Genomic DNA, 15,729 nt, shown 5'->3' with positions numbered 1-15,729 from the left:
CTCAACTTTAGAATGTAAAGAAATTGGAATTAATAACTATGGTATCAAGTTTCAGGATTTCACAGTGAAGAATCCCAGTTTCTAAAACCCTAAAAACAACCATTTTTACTCCAAAAAGGTTATCAAACAATTTTATTTTAAAAGTGAAAATTTTAAATCTTGATTCAAATACATATTCATACCCCAGAGGCACTTCAGGTTGTTGAGGAGAAGTCTTTGCAGCAGTTACGGCCGTCTCCCTTCATGGGCGCAGTATCCAACAAACACCGGTTCGGCTGCTATGCCACGGCTGTTAAAATAAAGTGGAATGTGTATGACTATAATCAAACAACTGGCTGTTTGTATAGGCAGGAAGAGAGATACTGGCACTCCATTCTATAAACAAAACTATGTCCAAGAAGTAACAGATGTCGTCTCTAGGGAGTGAAAAGGGGCCCTATTCTACTTCTAATTGTACTTCAGTTCTCTGTTTCAATCAGAGCTACCGAGCTATTAGCAAACATGTTGAAATTCAGGACCCAGTTGTCTTGATGTTATGCAAAATTTACAGCTTTTATTGAAAAGAAGTTATAAGAACATGCAAATATAAATCAATTCACATTTGCACACTCTCCCTGCTCCCAACCCTCATGTTTCCTCCATATGCAGCTTTAATTATGTAATTTTCATTCATATTTGGGGGGAGCCAAGATTTCTTCCAGCTTACACTATCATAAATTAGTCTGTTCTCATGTGGCTTTAAAAAACAAACTAACCAAGCCCTTGTAGTTTATGATGGCACAGTAAGATAGTATAAAAAAAATTTTCAGAGTTAAAGAAGTTGTAGTCAAAATTCTGCTTCTTGAATATTTAAGGACTAGATACTACTGCTACTAGCGTTTAAAAGTGCTGCAGTGGAAGAAACTGAATAATGGATTACCTCAGCTGAACTATTGCTGCACCTAAGCAAGTCCTACTCTACTTAGTAAAGACAGGGCTGGTGTCTAGGCCTCTACAATAGATGCCCACCTTTTTGTTTCCTTTCTCCCATTATCATTTCAGTTTGGGCTGCTGTGTCCTAGGGGAGGTTGAATTTAGATCTGAGTAGTAGCTACTGCTTTCACTGTATTATTTCAAGAGCAGTGGCCTCAACCTTCAATAGGCAGAGTTATTCTTCCAGTGACCACAACTGAGCTGTTACAAAGTGCTACCCATCCATTCCCCTCACTCCCTCATAACCAGCTGCAGAGCAAGCCAGAGTTGTTCATTCTGCTTGGAAAGTCTCCTTGGCCTTCTACAATTGATATGGTCTATGTATACACCATATATAAAAACATAAGTAGGAACACAATCCTTTTCCCACACACTAAGACTACAATGCATGACTTAATGCATCTTTCTTCCTTTTCTGTGGATACAAACCACACTACCTCTCTTCCCTTCATTTCCAGGTCAGCACTTTAAGTCTGTACTTCTGTTCCACTGGTTATAAGACATGAGAACCAAGATACACTGTAGCCACTAAATCTTACCGGAGCATGCGGCAGCGATGATTCCTCAGCCTTCTATAGGCATCTTGCAAGTCGGTCACATTCCTGCTGCTCCAGAGTCTTTCTCCTACAGCACTTGCTCGAGGCCTGTAAAGGTATACTAAGTTTTAGAGTAGGTGTGGTCTATAACCAAGAATAGATAAAATTTTTTTATAGCTGCTCAGGTTCAGCACAGAGCACTGTCACCACTATCATACAGTCTTCTTGGATTAATTAAGATCCTTGCAGCTGGCTTTTGAAAACCTAATGATAAAGCAGTTCATACCATAATCTTGGTGTCAGGTTAGTTGCATCCACAAATTCCCCCCACAGGCAGGCTTCTCCACCTATTAAAAGTTTCTTCTGTTCTTCAGATCCTGAATTCAAAGCAGAAGGTCAGAATTTTTATTTTTCCAGAAGATAAGAATATATCAAAAATTTAATTTTCTAATACTTAGAGAGGATTGATGTTCAGTTGTTTGTTTGGTCATATAAAACTATTCTGAGCACTAACTTAACATTTTAGTAGTCTTGTTACTGAATGTGAGAACCACCAGGCTGTTTGCCCAGAGAAGCCACTTCTCCTCTCTTTCAGAAAGTATTTTACCTTTTATCCCCTGAAGACATTCCTCAGCCTCCTGACATTCCTCAGGGATATCAGTCCTGATGGAAACTGTTCATTCTATCACATGCAGAACATTCCTTGAAAAAACCACTTAGTCAGGTGTTCTTCCTAATCAGCTCTGAGACCTACCTTGCACAAGATAAAAGCCCCATGGAAAGCATAACATGTTTGTATCAGCTTTAGACAGGAGAGAACATGTCTTCTATGAAACAGTTTCACACTCTAGAAGCTTGCTAACATATGTCTACCAGCAGCCATTCTGCACAACTCCGCACCTGAAGTATGAGGCACCTGCCCACCTTGTCCATCATTCTGTCTCACACAAGCACCAGTATCAGATGCTGAGGAAGGTAACACCTTTCCCTGTGAGAAGTGCAAAGTTCCCTTTTTTTTTAAATTTAAGAATTTTCCAGAGTTCTAGCTGACATTAAATTCCTTGGATTACACTATAATCACAGTGATGGAATGACCCCTCTAAACAGCCTTATTCTTTCCATTTACACCTTACTGTAAACCAAAAAATTTCATGCACAGAACATGCATATAAAAAAGGTAACAAACCAGGGAAGTCAAGTGGTTCAACACGGTAGTATTTCTTCCAGTCTTGCCCATAACTGATGTAGTCCAAGTACCAGGGTGCAGCCAGGACAGCGGGGAACCCAGCTCCAGTGACACTGCTCAGTTCATGAGCATAGCTGTTTGCCATCCACACTTGAACTACAGTGTCTGGTTTCAGCTAAAAGGGGGTAAGACAGAACAAACAACCCCGATTGCCCCCCCCCCCCAAAAGCCATTAATGACAATCCTAATTGCTGTTATCAGGAAAAAAGGATCATGAATTTCAAAACTGGCTATTTCGTTTTGAAGAGGAACATTTTGGAAGCTACCTATGGTCATCTCCCCCAAAGTCTAAAGCTAATTATCTCTTTGTTGGTTTTAAACACAGCTCTTTTGAGTGAAGCCTAGGTTATACTACAGACAGTTAATGCTCTAAGAGGATTCCTACATGCACCCCATATCTTACCAGCTCTTAAAAGCCAAGCATCTGGTGTTACTAGATCAGACACACAGTTGTGTGAGGGAGAAAAAAAAAAGGAAACTCCTAGAAACTTCCCTACCCTTTACTCTGATGCTTTAAAACATATTATATTAACTGTGTTCAGCTTCAGAAAGAACTTCAATGCTGGTGTTCCTGTCCCACCTATTTTACATGGTCAACAAATGGTAATTTCAAGGGAGGCCTCACACCTGGGGAGACTTTCTAATGTCAGAAGACTTGGTTTAACTTTTAAGAAACACAAACAGACCTACTTAGTAGCCTACTTTGGAAGCCTCCCACAATACTGTGCTGTTATACAAAAGTATCTTATTAATTTTCCCATCTTACCTGTGCTTTGTGATCAAACACTTCTTGCCAGATGATTTGTCCTTTGTTATAGGAGGAAACAATGTCCAAAATGCTGGAATTTAGAAATAAGATCGGGTTTGTGAACTTCAATAAGTACAGGCACTTGAAGAAGCAATATTTTCTACCCTAAGGCACATCTGACATTTCCCATCACTGCATAGGGTACCACGAAAAAGCATGTTGTTCTGGTTTTGGCCTTCAGTGCTCTTGAAGTCCATGTGTATAACAGTGTGTGCAGTAACACAAACTCATGTTCAGAACTACCAGCAACTTGTACACAGTGATAAATCCATGTTATTTAAGAAGGAGCCAAATAAATGGCTGCAAAACCTTTTCCTCCACAGCCTGCGTGCTGCCATTACTGCAGATATCTAGTTTAAGATATCCAATACATTCACAGTGTGTGTAGAACTAGCCTAGATATCCTTGATGTATCCCACATTTTAAAGCTATGAACTTTACATTTGACGTATTAAAGTGGGTAGTCCCCCATGTGTCGATTTTTGAAAACAATACAGATATTACATCAGCTTTAGTATCTGCACCTCAATGCCACCCTCAGATAGTGAAAAACTGAGCAGGAATAAAAAAACTAACATACTTCTGAATATAGTAAGATTCCAGTTTAGCATAGTCACTGCCAAAACCTTGCTTCTTCATGAACTCTTTCACTTCAGGGTTAGATTTCCTTAAATAATAACAAGGAAACAAGTTAAAGAAAAGATTATTTTTGTTATGTTTTAAACCAGATTTCCCAAACATTTCCACCTACGCACAGCACTAGATGGTGCCTTTGGCATGCCATAGCCTGGAATGTAAAATAGAGCAGAAGCAGCAGGCTAACACAACTTTGATATTTTGAAACAGTTTCATCCTGATTTGAAGTAAAGCCAATAGTCCTAATTCTCTGGTAAAACTAGTGAAGTCCCTGTTCTGAAGCGGTCTCTGGCAGATTGCCTCAAACTCTTAAGAGCTCTGGGGTTCCTGGCATCTCTGTGACTTAGTGGGAAGGCTGTCAGCAGGTCTGGGACTCATCAATTTTGTGCTTTTATCACAAAAGGAAATCAGCACTTCTGTGGTAAAGCATTTGTCAGAAGTTTTCTTTCTCTATAAAAATTAAATCAAGTCCTGAGTGTTCGGATTTGATGTTTAAAGAGAATCTTTGATGTTTAAAGAGAATCATCAAAATGTTCAAATTCTGTACTATCAGTTACTCCAGCAAAGAGACTCCAAAATATTCAAAATTCACAAACAAATTAAGAGCTCTATTAATACATGTCACACTTTAAATACAAACACAAAAGAATCAGCTTGGTACTACTTAGTGTTAGCGTGTCTTCTGGAGGGCAGAACTCAATGGAAAGATCTACTATAAAATACAGTATTTAAATGTTAATTATCTTATCTAGTACTTTTCTATCATATTAGTTCTCTTTCCTGCCAGGTTAATTTTCATAAAGAAATCCTTCAGAGTACTTGAGCATTTGTGAAACTACTAGACAAAGCAAAATTCTGCACAACATCTCTTGCTTGTTGAGAATCACAAATGCTCTGCTTGTAGATAATTATAGAGATAGGAGTGGAGATCTTTTGGTCATGCAGTGAAAACTGCCTCATGCAACTGAGTTCCATAATTAATGGATGTGGATAGGTTTAAGAAGCACTAGACATTTGTTCTTTGAATTGTCACCATACCAGCAACTGAAGTCCACTTCATCTCCTCCCAAATGAATGTATGCATCTGGAAACACACTGCTGATCTCTTTGAAGAATTTAGTCATGAAGTCATAAGTTGTATTCAAAATAGGATTTACAGGTCCAAAGGACCCAGTTGGCTGTCCTCCATTGTAACAAGGAGTGAGAAGATCTTTTTGACCTAGTAAAAACAATTAATAGAGGACATGCAGTTCCATGTTGCTATGCTAGCTTTACTAGCAGGAAGAAGCAGTTACCCATATTTAAAAGGTTAATATTCATGACTTAAGTGCTCACCTATTCCAAGTATAATCAAATAGAGGCAGAATGAAATAAAACAACTTGGACAAGGTTGAAGAACCCTCTAACTGGCAATTAGGACTTGGACTTTCAGATTTGTGATTTAACACACACTAATTTATGTAACATGTAACACTATATCTGAAAAACAGCATTTGGATGACTATTTGAATAAAAAAAACTTTAATGGATTTAGGAAGGAAGCCAATTAGAAGAAAGCCAAGCATAATGAGTATGCTTCAGAGGCCTCTTTCCTATTTTTATTACTCTGCTTTGCTAACATCTAAGTAGGTGTGAGGTATATAGCTCAAGGTAGATGTCCTACCTCACTCTCCTAGGAATTTACCTTTACACAAGAAAGAAAGGCTAAACAGAGATCAAAACTACGCAATGGTTCTCAAGTCAAGATGTCTGAAGCAACATGAGCCACGAAAACTAAATAAGAACGAGTTATTGTATGTGGGTTGGAGATACCTAAATCCAGCTTATTTAGTACACCATAGTTGCAGCAGCAGCACCTTCCTGCCTGTGTGTTTCCTACTCTGAGCACATTTCCCCCAAATGAGGCCCTAGTGCTAAATTGCTTCTACTACCCTACTCACAAGCATTAAGACTTCTCTCCAATATCCTGAATTTGAATGCAAGCAAAGCATAGCCACCCAAGTTCATAAGCAAAGCCAGGACTAGCTCCTGTGTACTGCATAAAAAAAACTGTACAGGAAGCTATCAAGAACACTTGATTTTAGGCAAGGGAGATCAACTTGCTCTTCAAATGAATGTAGAACCCCCACATATAGCCAGGCAAGCCAGTGATTTAATAGTTTGCTGTGAGTGCAAAGACCACTTGAGATAAAGGATTCAGAAAGAGTGTGTTTAGCAAATTTGGGGTTTGCCTTGTTCCTTTCCTTCTCATTTTGAATTACTGAGAAAGAGCCTAAGACATCTTTCAACATTATAGCCACAGCCCTGGAGGACGAATACAAGACTTGCTCTGTTGCTAAAGCTGAAGTTATGAGGCACTAAAAAAATCTTTACTTTTGGCCAAGACCATCTTAAGTTAATTGCAGTGAAATTGCATTCAGTGCACATTGAATTAAGGCACAAGGTTTCCTGGTCCTTGAGAACATGTAAACACCAGCATTCTGTATCAAGAGAAGTATTACTGTGAGACCAAGAAGGTAAGAGAGTGAAGAAGTATCCAACTTAGCTGTGTTTTGTACACTGGCAGATTACCACTTTACTAAGAGATAAACATCAATCACTTTGAAAGAACCTTCCCAAAGCAGAAATATCTACTCTGCACCAGACAGTAACTCATTATTTCTAGCTACTGCCTTATTATTCTAAACTTGAGTACTGAGTGAGGAGATATCAACAACATAAAGTCTAAGGCAGAATAGATCTGTACCTTTGCACACACATCCAGCACAGGATGTGTCAACTTTCTTCATTCATTTTAGTTCCTGTAACAGGTAAAGGTCATGACATCACAGAGTCTGCCCTTCCTTACCTCTTATCAGGGGCCTTCCAAAGCACTTTATTGACTACTTTTTAAAAAATCCATTTGCTTGCTACTACTCACCACAATCTCTTAACAATTTCTTTCTTAACAATACTTTCTTGGACATACCTTTTCCCCAAGACTGTGTGTGTCCTGGGGTATCAAACTCTGGGATAACTCTAATGCCTCTTAATCGGGCATACTCAATCACCAGACGGACATCAGCAGGAGTATAGATGAGATTACAGGAGTACGCTCCCTGTAAAATAAGTCACACTTAGAGACAGTTTACAAAACACTATACCAGCAACTCAAAAAATTTGGACTAAAGTGTTGTAAAACTACTCTACAGTCTACATTATAAGTTAGCCTTTTCTGGTTTATCACATGTGCAACTGCACTGATGGAACTTTTTAGCTGACTAGTGGAGAGAAGAAAAAACCAATCAAAAAACAAACCAACAAGTTCACAACACTGAGACAGACCTCCTTGAGAAGACCACTCTTTCCTCCTTAGCTCACAGTTACTGAAGAAAACAGAAAAGCTAGTTTCTATTCCGTCAGATTTCTGAAAGATACAGTTTTCAGCTCTTCTGTACAGAGGCAAGTTATTTTTTCCCATTAGCTCTGAAACACAGGGCTCTTGCTACATAACACGCAAGACTAATGGAAAAATTCTGCTAAGTCAGAAAGAATGGTGTCTTCTTCCAACACCTCTGCTTTTCAGTTTTGATATAGTGACCAATTTAGTATCGGGGAATGTTTGTTTTGTGACACTGAATTTGAGTGTTATTCTACTCCCTCACACCCAAAAAACGTGACAAATGACCCAGACAGTTACAGTTTGGTGAAACAGATGCTTGCTAAAGACCCAAACTACGTAAGAATACATCATGACTCTTCATGACTAGTAGCACCTTAAGCTTTCATTTCTCTGGAAATGGTTTCCACAGCTGAGTTACTCAAAAAACGTAATAGCAAACAAGAAGATTTTCAAAGAGGAGGCTATTGAGACAAAAGCCATCTTCCTCTCTCCAGCTGTCAGTGGAGCATAGGACAGAACTCCATAGCCATTACTAGGAAAAATAATCTGACTGCACTGTGCGACATCTACAATTTTTGAATTATAAAATTCTTCATGGCATCTGCTCAAGCACTGCCTACACAGTTTTCATGAGGGTCAGATTCCAGCAAGCGTTTTAAAACAGAATCAGTAATCTTGTACTTAGGCTTAGTCTACTTAAGTATTCATGTTTGATTTGGTTTCTACCATACCATGACTGAGCAAGAACCTCATGACTTTCAACTAATTTAACAAAGCCTACTATGAATCTAGAAATAAAGAGACACATTGCACTGTATTTGTTTTAGAAAGCAACTTCTCATTTTTGTACCTCTTTATAGGCATGTTGTGTTTTGTAAAGTTAACTAGATCTCAGACAAGGCAAAAGTGTTATTGCAGTGGTTCCAAACCTAAATCTGGCAAGAAACTCTCTTACATCTAAGTGGCAGGAAGCCTAACAGTTAAAAAACCCCACCATCAGAAATTCTAGCAGTGTTCACTACTTATTTGCATACCATTACTGTTTGAAGTCCTGCAAACACTGAGGATCATTAAGTAAATCTGCACAGAAGAGTTAGGAAGGCCATATACCATGTATCCACCAAGGAAGATTTGAAAATAGTCCACACAGACACTCAGGTAGAATCCTAAATGTGGACTTGCTGATTACTGGTCATGTGGTACTGTTTCACAATAAGCCAAAGCAGATGTACTCAATCATTGGTAAACTCTGCATTTTATATTCATGAAATATGTACTGGATTTCAGCCCTCCCACCCCACTCCAATGATGTTCACTCACCTTATCACTTAATTCAGGGAAATAAATGCTCTGGTAAGGGAATGACTGATCATCTACTATATGCCAGTGGAAAACATTGAACTTGTTAAAAGCCATGGCATCCTGTAAGAAATTATGCAAAAGACTTTAGTCAAACACTTCACTTTCATAGAAAACCTATGGAAAAAAGTCCACGCCTGAGCATATCCTGCATACCTAAAGCAACAGCTAAAAAAGAAAAAAACCAAACAAACCAAAAAACCCCAAACCAAGCAAAAGAAGCATAGTGTGTTTCACTGAATGCTAGAAGCACACACCTCTACTGGTTCATTCCTCTCCATCTATTTGCACCTCTGCTGGCAACAAGCTCTTGATCTAACCCTCTTCTACTCACCTGTGTAGTAAGAACTGCTATAAACACTCATTAATTTCTTCCACTTCAGAACATTTCTGGGTAATTCTGTATACAGCATCACATATTTCAGCTTACAGAAAAGCTTATACTTTTATAACTACTTTGGACTCGAAAACTTAACAGCATAAGGGAGTTTCCTGTAATTCCTATTTAGTACATCCATTCTTGCGACTGATTTCTGAAGACTCCATTTCAAATGCACACAGAATAAACCATGCTTTTTCCCCACAAAAGACAGTGCTTCCTTTATGTGTTCAACTATTACAGTCGTTACTTCCCTTTTTTTTTGAAACTGAAGATAAGATCAATGTTAACACACTTATTTTAGAATTATGACTCCAGTTGGACAGTTACAGACGTACCCTGAGTTATGCTTGATAGTCTGTAGAAGCATGAGCTGTGAGCAGGCCAAATAAGCGTTCTCTACATTGTTCATGACTGATTGCAACACAGCTGTTTCTAATCCGTTGCCACAATACAATTATTCTCACATTTCTCCCATTCTTTTTTTCACCAATCTGTGTTTAAAGAAGTGATAAAATCTCTTCAGGAACTCCCACCAAATCCAAAAGGATATTTATACCTTGTCCATTCCCCAAAATTATCTCATCTGTTTCATTACACTGCAGAAGTTTTAATTGCCACGTCTTCATTCATTTCTATCAAATACCATCCTTCCACATAGAAAATTACATCTCCTGACTTTCACCTCAGCCACTCTTCTCTCAAGAACAATGCCCTTCCTGCAAATACAGTACAGTAGCTGAACACGAATTAGAAAGGTATGTGAACTGCTGCCCTAAGCATCTTATTACCACATGTCAGTGAAGAGATTATTGATGCTTTTTATTACCCTGGATTCAAGCAGGCACCGAGGTGGGAGGAAAAGTACACTTGTTCTTAAACCAGCAAAATTGCATAAAAGATAGCTCTAGTAATGTGTTGGAGAGACACAGATGCAATTTAAGGAAAGAAAACAGAACAGCAACAGTTACAGAAAGACAAAACTGGTAGAAATGCAAGTCTCTTTTGATATCTTTTTTAGACAAGACGACAAACAACAGCACAAGTATCTACTTGAGAAGCACCTTCCATTGCAAATGAAATACTACACACAAGCACTACTTGTTGAACAGGCACTGACCTTGAAGGTAAAACAAGTAGTAAAAATTGGACAAGTTCTGAGCATAGTTCAAGGATGACCTCAGAAATGAAGACTGGTTTTACCTGCACTCTTCCTGCCCATCTTAAACCTGTTTTGCAAAGTTCTGCAACATGGAGGGGAAATTTCAAGTATTATTTCATTTTGGAGAAGCAAGACAGACAAAACAGGAAAATGCCTGTTCCTCCACTTCAATTCACTAAATAATCCCTTCTACAAGGATTTCAACAACAAAAAAAAAAGGAGTGCAAGACAGAAAACCCCACAGCTTTGGCTACTATGCTTATAAAAATTCACTACCTTTCCATCAAGGTGGGAGTATAAAACTCTTAGTGTGCTTACATAAGCTTTTTGGAGAAAGTTTTATTTGTTTTGTGTTTTGTTGTTGTTTGTTTGTTTTGTTTGTCTGGGGTTTTCTTTTCAGGAGCTTCCAGTGAACATTACCAAATTTCTCTCTTGCTCTGTAATACTTAATCAGTGGCTTGCTCTTAGCAGCCTAAGAAAAGGACTACCAAAGCCTGGCTACTGAAAAGATGGGAATTTTCCTGAAATCACTGGCACTGAAGCTAGAACTTGCAAGGTCTCCTATGTATTGCTTGGTGACAGTCAGATGTCTCAGAATATGCTTCCAAGAAGTAAAACATTAGCTGGCTTGGGCAACAAAAAATACGGAGAATCCAAGGTACCACAAATCCCAGCCCCCATTACAGATTCACTAATCATTGTGTCTGCCTACTTGATTCCTCTCCAGTCTGTTCTGACCTTTGCTTAACAAAGTTCACTCTGTCCTTTTAGAAGTCAGCCAGAGGAGGTGGGTTTTTCTTTCATATCAGCTCCAGTTGCTACCTACTTCAGGGGACAAAACACAACAACAAAGAGCCTTCATTATAATGATACAAAACTGCCCACTTACCAGGTTTGTAAGAATAGATTTCAATGGTAAATAATGCCTTGAAGTGTCTAGTAAGATTCCTCTATGTGCAAATCTTGGAAAGTCATTGATTTCAGATTCATTGACAAGAAACTATGAGAACAAAATTTAAAAATCAGAACTCCCATTTAATATTCATAATTTCAAACAGGAAATACATTTTTTTTCAGAAAATGTTTCTAGGAAATCTGTTAACAAACTGAAAAGTTACTGAATGAAACGGGTAAATCTGTTGTTTCTAGAAAAGCATCCAGTAAAGAATCTGTTTGTCTATAATCAGGACAGTGGTTTTAGTTAATACTTACACTTCCATAGTCATCTTCATGAACCAACTGGCTGAAGGTTTCCAAACCTGGAAAAATATCCAAGAAAGGGATGTGGAATACAACCCAGTACTTGCCCTTAAAGTTTTAGTTAAAAACAGGACCACAACTATTTACAGGCATTCACAAAGCAAGAAAGAATGCTTTATAGCTGAGTTTCCTTCTTTTCAGCACAGTTTCCTTAATTGCTCAAGCACCACTGTTTTAAAAATTCCGAAGACAGAACCATTCAAATTCTCCATTACACACAGATACTGAATACTATCACTACAGCTCAGTGGTAGCAAATTAATCCTTGAATAGTAAGAAAGTTACTGAGAGCAAAATCTGTTGGTGTAACATTGCAGTAAGAACAGCAGGCTGAAACTTCAGCTTATGATCTTCGTGGTAATGTGTTCAGTATGTCAAGTTATTAGGTGCAGTCAGAGAATAATCTGTTTACACTATAGATCAGAGAGCTTTTTAGCACCCAGGGTTTGCTTGGCCTGGCTGATTTCAGGCAAGCGAGAGTGCACTTACGGTGCGCCACTGGATCTGAGATATGGAGCATCAAACCAACAACATCTGAGTATCCTTCTGGCCTGACCAAGCTTACTTCCAATGACATACTGAATGAGGGCACAGCTCAGTGATCAGCTGGTTCTTAGTCTGCCATGAAGTTTGTGTAAGACCTACCAAACAGCTCTATATGAAAAGTAGCAACTTACCTCTTAAAGCACCCCATACCTCATAAGCTTTCAGTACAGCCACAGGCTCAGTTACAGTTAAATGATCTAAAGAAAAGAAAAGAAAAAGGTTATTCCTCAAGAAACCATGAGTTGACAGGCCAATGCTAATAGGCATTAGAGATTCTTCAAGTGCCATGTCTCCCTTTGTTTTTTAAATGACTGTTTTTAACGGTCACAGCGCGCAATTATTTTTCATTTGTTTTTCTGATATAATGCAAGCTACTGTTCAGAGAGTCAACAGTTAATAAATAAGAAGACAAAACAAGTGAGGTGCTTAATAATGGCAATGTTAAAATATTGTACATGGGCCAAAATTCCAGCCAAGTTTAACTCAACTGATTTAAAACATAACAGATTATATTTCCACTTTTAAGGCATGGTGATAAGGGTTGAGTAACTATGCCAGACTTAACCACAAAAATTTCACTTCTCCTTCCACCTTCCTTTCATATAGATTATGCTTACATATTTTTATTAGAGATATAACTTTTCATATAATATTGCCAGGTACTAACTATAAGGGTATAATGACAAAGGAAAAAAGCTAATAATCAGACCATAGAATCATAGAATATTCTGAATTGGAAGGGACCCACTAGGATCATTACGTTCAACTCCTGGCCCTGCACAGGACACCCCAATAATCACACCATGTGCCTGAAAGCATTGTCCAAACGCTTCTTGAACTCTGTCAGGCTAGATGCTGTGACCACTTCCCTGGAGAGCCTGTTCCAACCATCACCTGGACGAAAAACCTTTTCCTAATATCCAACCTGAACCTGCCCTAACACAGCTTCGTGCCATTCCATTGGATCCTGTCACTGGTCACCACAGAGAAAAGACCAGTGCCTGCCCCTCCTCTTTGCCTCATGAGGAAGCTGTAGACAATGATGAGGCCTTCCCACAGTCTCTTCTCCAGGCTGAACAGACCAAGTGACCTCAGCTGCTTCTCATACAGCTTCCTCTCAAGGCTCTTCCCCATCTTTGTAGCCCTCCTTTGGACACTCTCTAAAAGCTTTATATCTTTCTTATATTATGGCACTCCAAACTGCGCACAATATTCAAGGTGAGGCTGCGCCACACAGAGTGACTGGCTGGTGATGCTGTGCCTGATGCACAAATAGGATGCCAGGTCACTCTACTGACCCCACATCTAATGGACACATGTATGGGGGCAGGGAGATGAAGTAAGGTAAGTAAAATGGAGAATGGTATCTGAAGGACTTCATAACAATCGTCCCTTAACTTTGTGTAACAAAGTACTGGTGAAAAAAAAGGTAAAATAATTTTGGTTTTGCATTTAAGATGATTCAGTAAATTTTAGTAAAGAAACAAATATATTTTAAATATTTTTTAACTATGTACATATATATGTATAAAAATACACTATTTCTATAAATCTATAGATTTATATTATTATTTAAACAGCAAAGCAATAATAAGCTTACAAGGATTGCACATCTGACAGAGCAGAGAAAAAAAAGGGGTGAACTGCTGTACAGACATTTATTTGATCTGTGTATGTATCAAAGAATGTTTTGTCATATAATACACAGTTCAAACATTTACCTAAACTAGCAGGAAAAAGCCATTCAGCGACACAAAGAAAGTACCTCAGTCTTCCAAGTTAAACTAAGCACAGATTGCACTTACTGCAAGGTTTGGGTAAGAAAGAGAACTTAGAAGACTACTGCAAGTCTTTCTGTGGTAAATTGTGATCAATTGTCACAGATTTATTTCCAAGAGAGCAGGCTTTTTTTTCTGAACAGATATCATACCTTAACTGAACACAGGACAAGCTATTTGGAACCTTTTATACAAGCAGGTAAGAACTCAGCAGGGAGAAGGGCAGGTACTTTTATTACATATTCAATACTCTTTTTATAGGATAGTCACTGACTGATAAATACTATCTCTGCTAAGGAGCCGCACCATCCAAACCATCAAGTGACCGCCATCAAAAAGCTTCAAAAACCCAGAAAATTAAAAACTCACTGAAGTCTGGAAAGCTCAGCTTACCACATGAGGAAAACATGTTATTTTTAACAGGAAACTCATTTCTTAGAGCAGAGGGAAAAAACTATGCCTGTTCTAAAGAATGCAACCTAAAGATCATATGATCTGACAGACTGCGTGACAGAAGAGGAGAACCAGCTTTGGTAAAAATCTGTAGTTCACAAACCAGTTCAAAGTTCAAATTAGTAATATGGCAGCACAATAACCTGACTGTGGCAGAAAAATGCTAAAGCATTAGTATTTTTGCTGCTATATTTTATTTGCATTGAAATGTATCATAAGCTTGCACACAAAACTATTTAGCTATATGTGCCAAAAACACAGAGTACATTTAATATCAGTACATTCTATTACAAGTCAAGTGGAATTAATCCTGCTGCTGATGTATGACTTAAGATTAGAAGGATCTTTTTCTAAGGATCTGTATCCTGGATACCAAACAACTGCCTTCCCTAGTACAGAAGATTACCTCAAAACAGAACTAGATGAATTGAATATGTTGATTCCTGTGCTAACCTGCCCAGACAAAAAGCAATCCTATCACTCATCCTTATTTCTGTTAAGAAAATTCTCTGGTATTTAGTTCTTTATTTAAAGTACTTCTCCAGTCTGGACTTTAACCACAGAACTAAAGAAGCACAGAAAAATCCAATATAAACACCATGTTTTTAAATCCTTTCTGGTACTTACTGATATAAAGTAGATTTATAACACTGCAAGATAAATAACAAGTTCAACACACACTTTCTGCTTTTCCTGGAAAAACAGGAAATACCATGCGCATATCTCAGTATAAGTAGCTTCAATTCAAATGTAGTAATTTCTAAGGAGAACATATGGTAAACAGACAGCCTTCACTCAACACCCTGTACTGAAAGGGATGATCTCTGACTACACACAGATCTCACCAAACATAACTGGATATTGCATAGCATAGTAGCTCTGATTCCTAATGCTATTTGCTAGAAAGGACAGTAGCAGATACCCGTACGGTAGCTAAACTGCAGAAATCACAGGCGACATGTCTAATGAGCTTCATGATTCCCTGTGAGCTGAGATTTCCCACAGCATCAAGGGCAGGAATTATCTTCTGGTCGCCACTGTTCTAAAACGTTCTTGACCACCTCAGTGAGCCCGTGCTTTCCAGTTCCCCAAAAACAAAACCCTGCTGACTTCTACACTGGACACGTGATGGGAAACCCAGCGCTTAACGGTGCCGCCTGGGCCGTGGAAGGAGCAGCGCGGTGGGCGGCCGTGCGGGTACTCACAGGCCTC

The 15,729-nt window shown here is 38.6% G+C and overlaps 1 protein-coding gene across 2 annotated transcripts; it reads right to left on the bottom strand.

Moving 5' to 3' along the window:
- Nucleotides 1-117: 117 nt before the first annotated feature.
- HEXB (hexosaminidase subunit beta) lies at nt 118-12,483 on the bottom strand. Of its 2 annotated transcripts, none has more exons than XM_029959020.1 (12): nt 12,418-12,483; nt 11,693-11,739; nt 11,370-11,480; nt 8,901-9,002; nt 7,167-7,296; nt 5,237-5,417; nt 4,143-4,229; nt 3,521-3,593; nt 2,695-2,869; nt 1,795-1,885; nt 1,512-1,616; nt 118-289 (listed from the first exon to the last, which is right to left on the bottom strand). In XM_029959020.1, exons 4-12 carry the CDS (start codon nt 8,994-8,996, stop codon nt 226-228), a joined length of 1,002 nt encoding a protein of 333 aa, XP_029814880.1. In that variant the 5' UTR covers nt 8,997-9,002; nt 11,370-11,480; nt 11,693-11,739; nt 12,418-12,483; the 3' UTR covers nt 118-225. The 2 variants fall into 2 exon arrangements, with proteins under 2 accessions (XP_029814880.1, XP_017925778.2); XM_018070289.2 differs by lacking the exon at nt 11,370-11,480 and adding an exon at nt 11,219-11,305.
- Between the last annotated feature and the right edge of the window lie 3,246 nt (nt 12,484-15,729).

Source organism: Manacus vitellinus, unplaced genomic scaffold (genome assembly GCF_001715985.3).
Source record: "Manacus vitellinus isolate BGI_N305 unplaced genomic scaffold, ASM171598v3 scaffold_18_pilon, whole genome shotgun sequence".
In the NCBI taxonomy this organism is placed as follows: Eukaryota; Metazoa; Chordata; class Aves; order Passeriformes; family Pipridae; genus Manacus; species Manacus vitellinus.
This window is presented reverse-complemented; position numbering and strand designations above follow the sequence as displayed.

Coding starts and splice junctions, on each gene's coding strand:
- HEXB (XM_029959020.1), bottom strand. CDS start 8,996: ATGGCTTTTAACAAGTTCAATGTTTTCCACTGGCATATAGTAGATGAT. Junction 5,418..7,166: donor CACACAGTCTTGGGGAAAAG/GTATGTCCAAGA, acceptor TGTTTTTACTAG/GTCAAAAAGATCTTCTCACT. Junction 1,617..1,794: donor AACCTGACACCAAGATTATG/GTATGAACTGCT, acceptor ATACCTTTACAG/GCCTCGAGCAAGTGCTGTAG.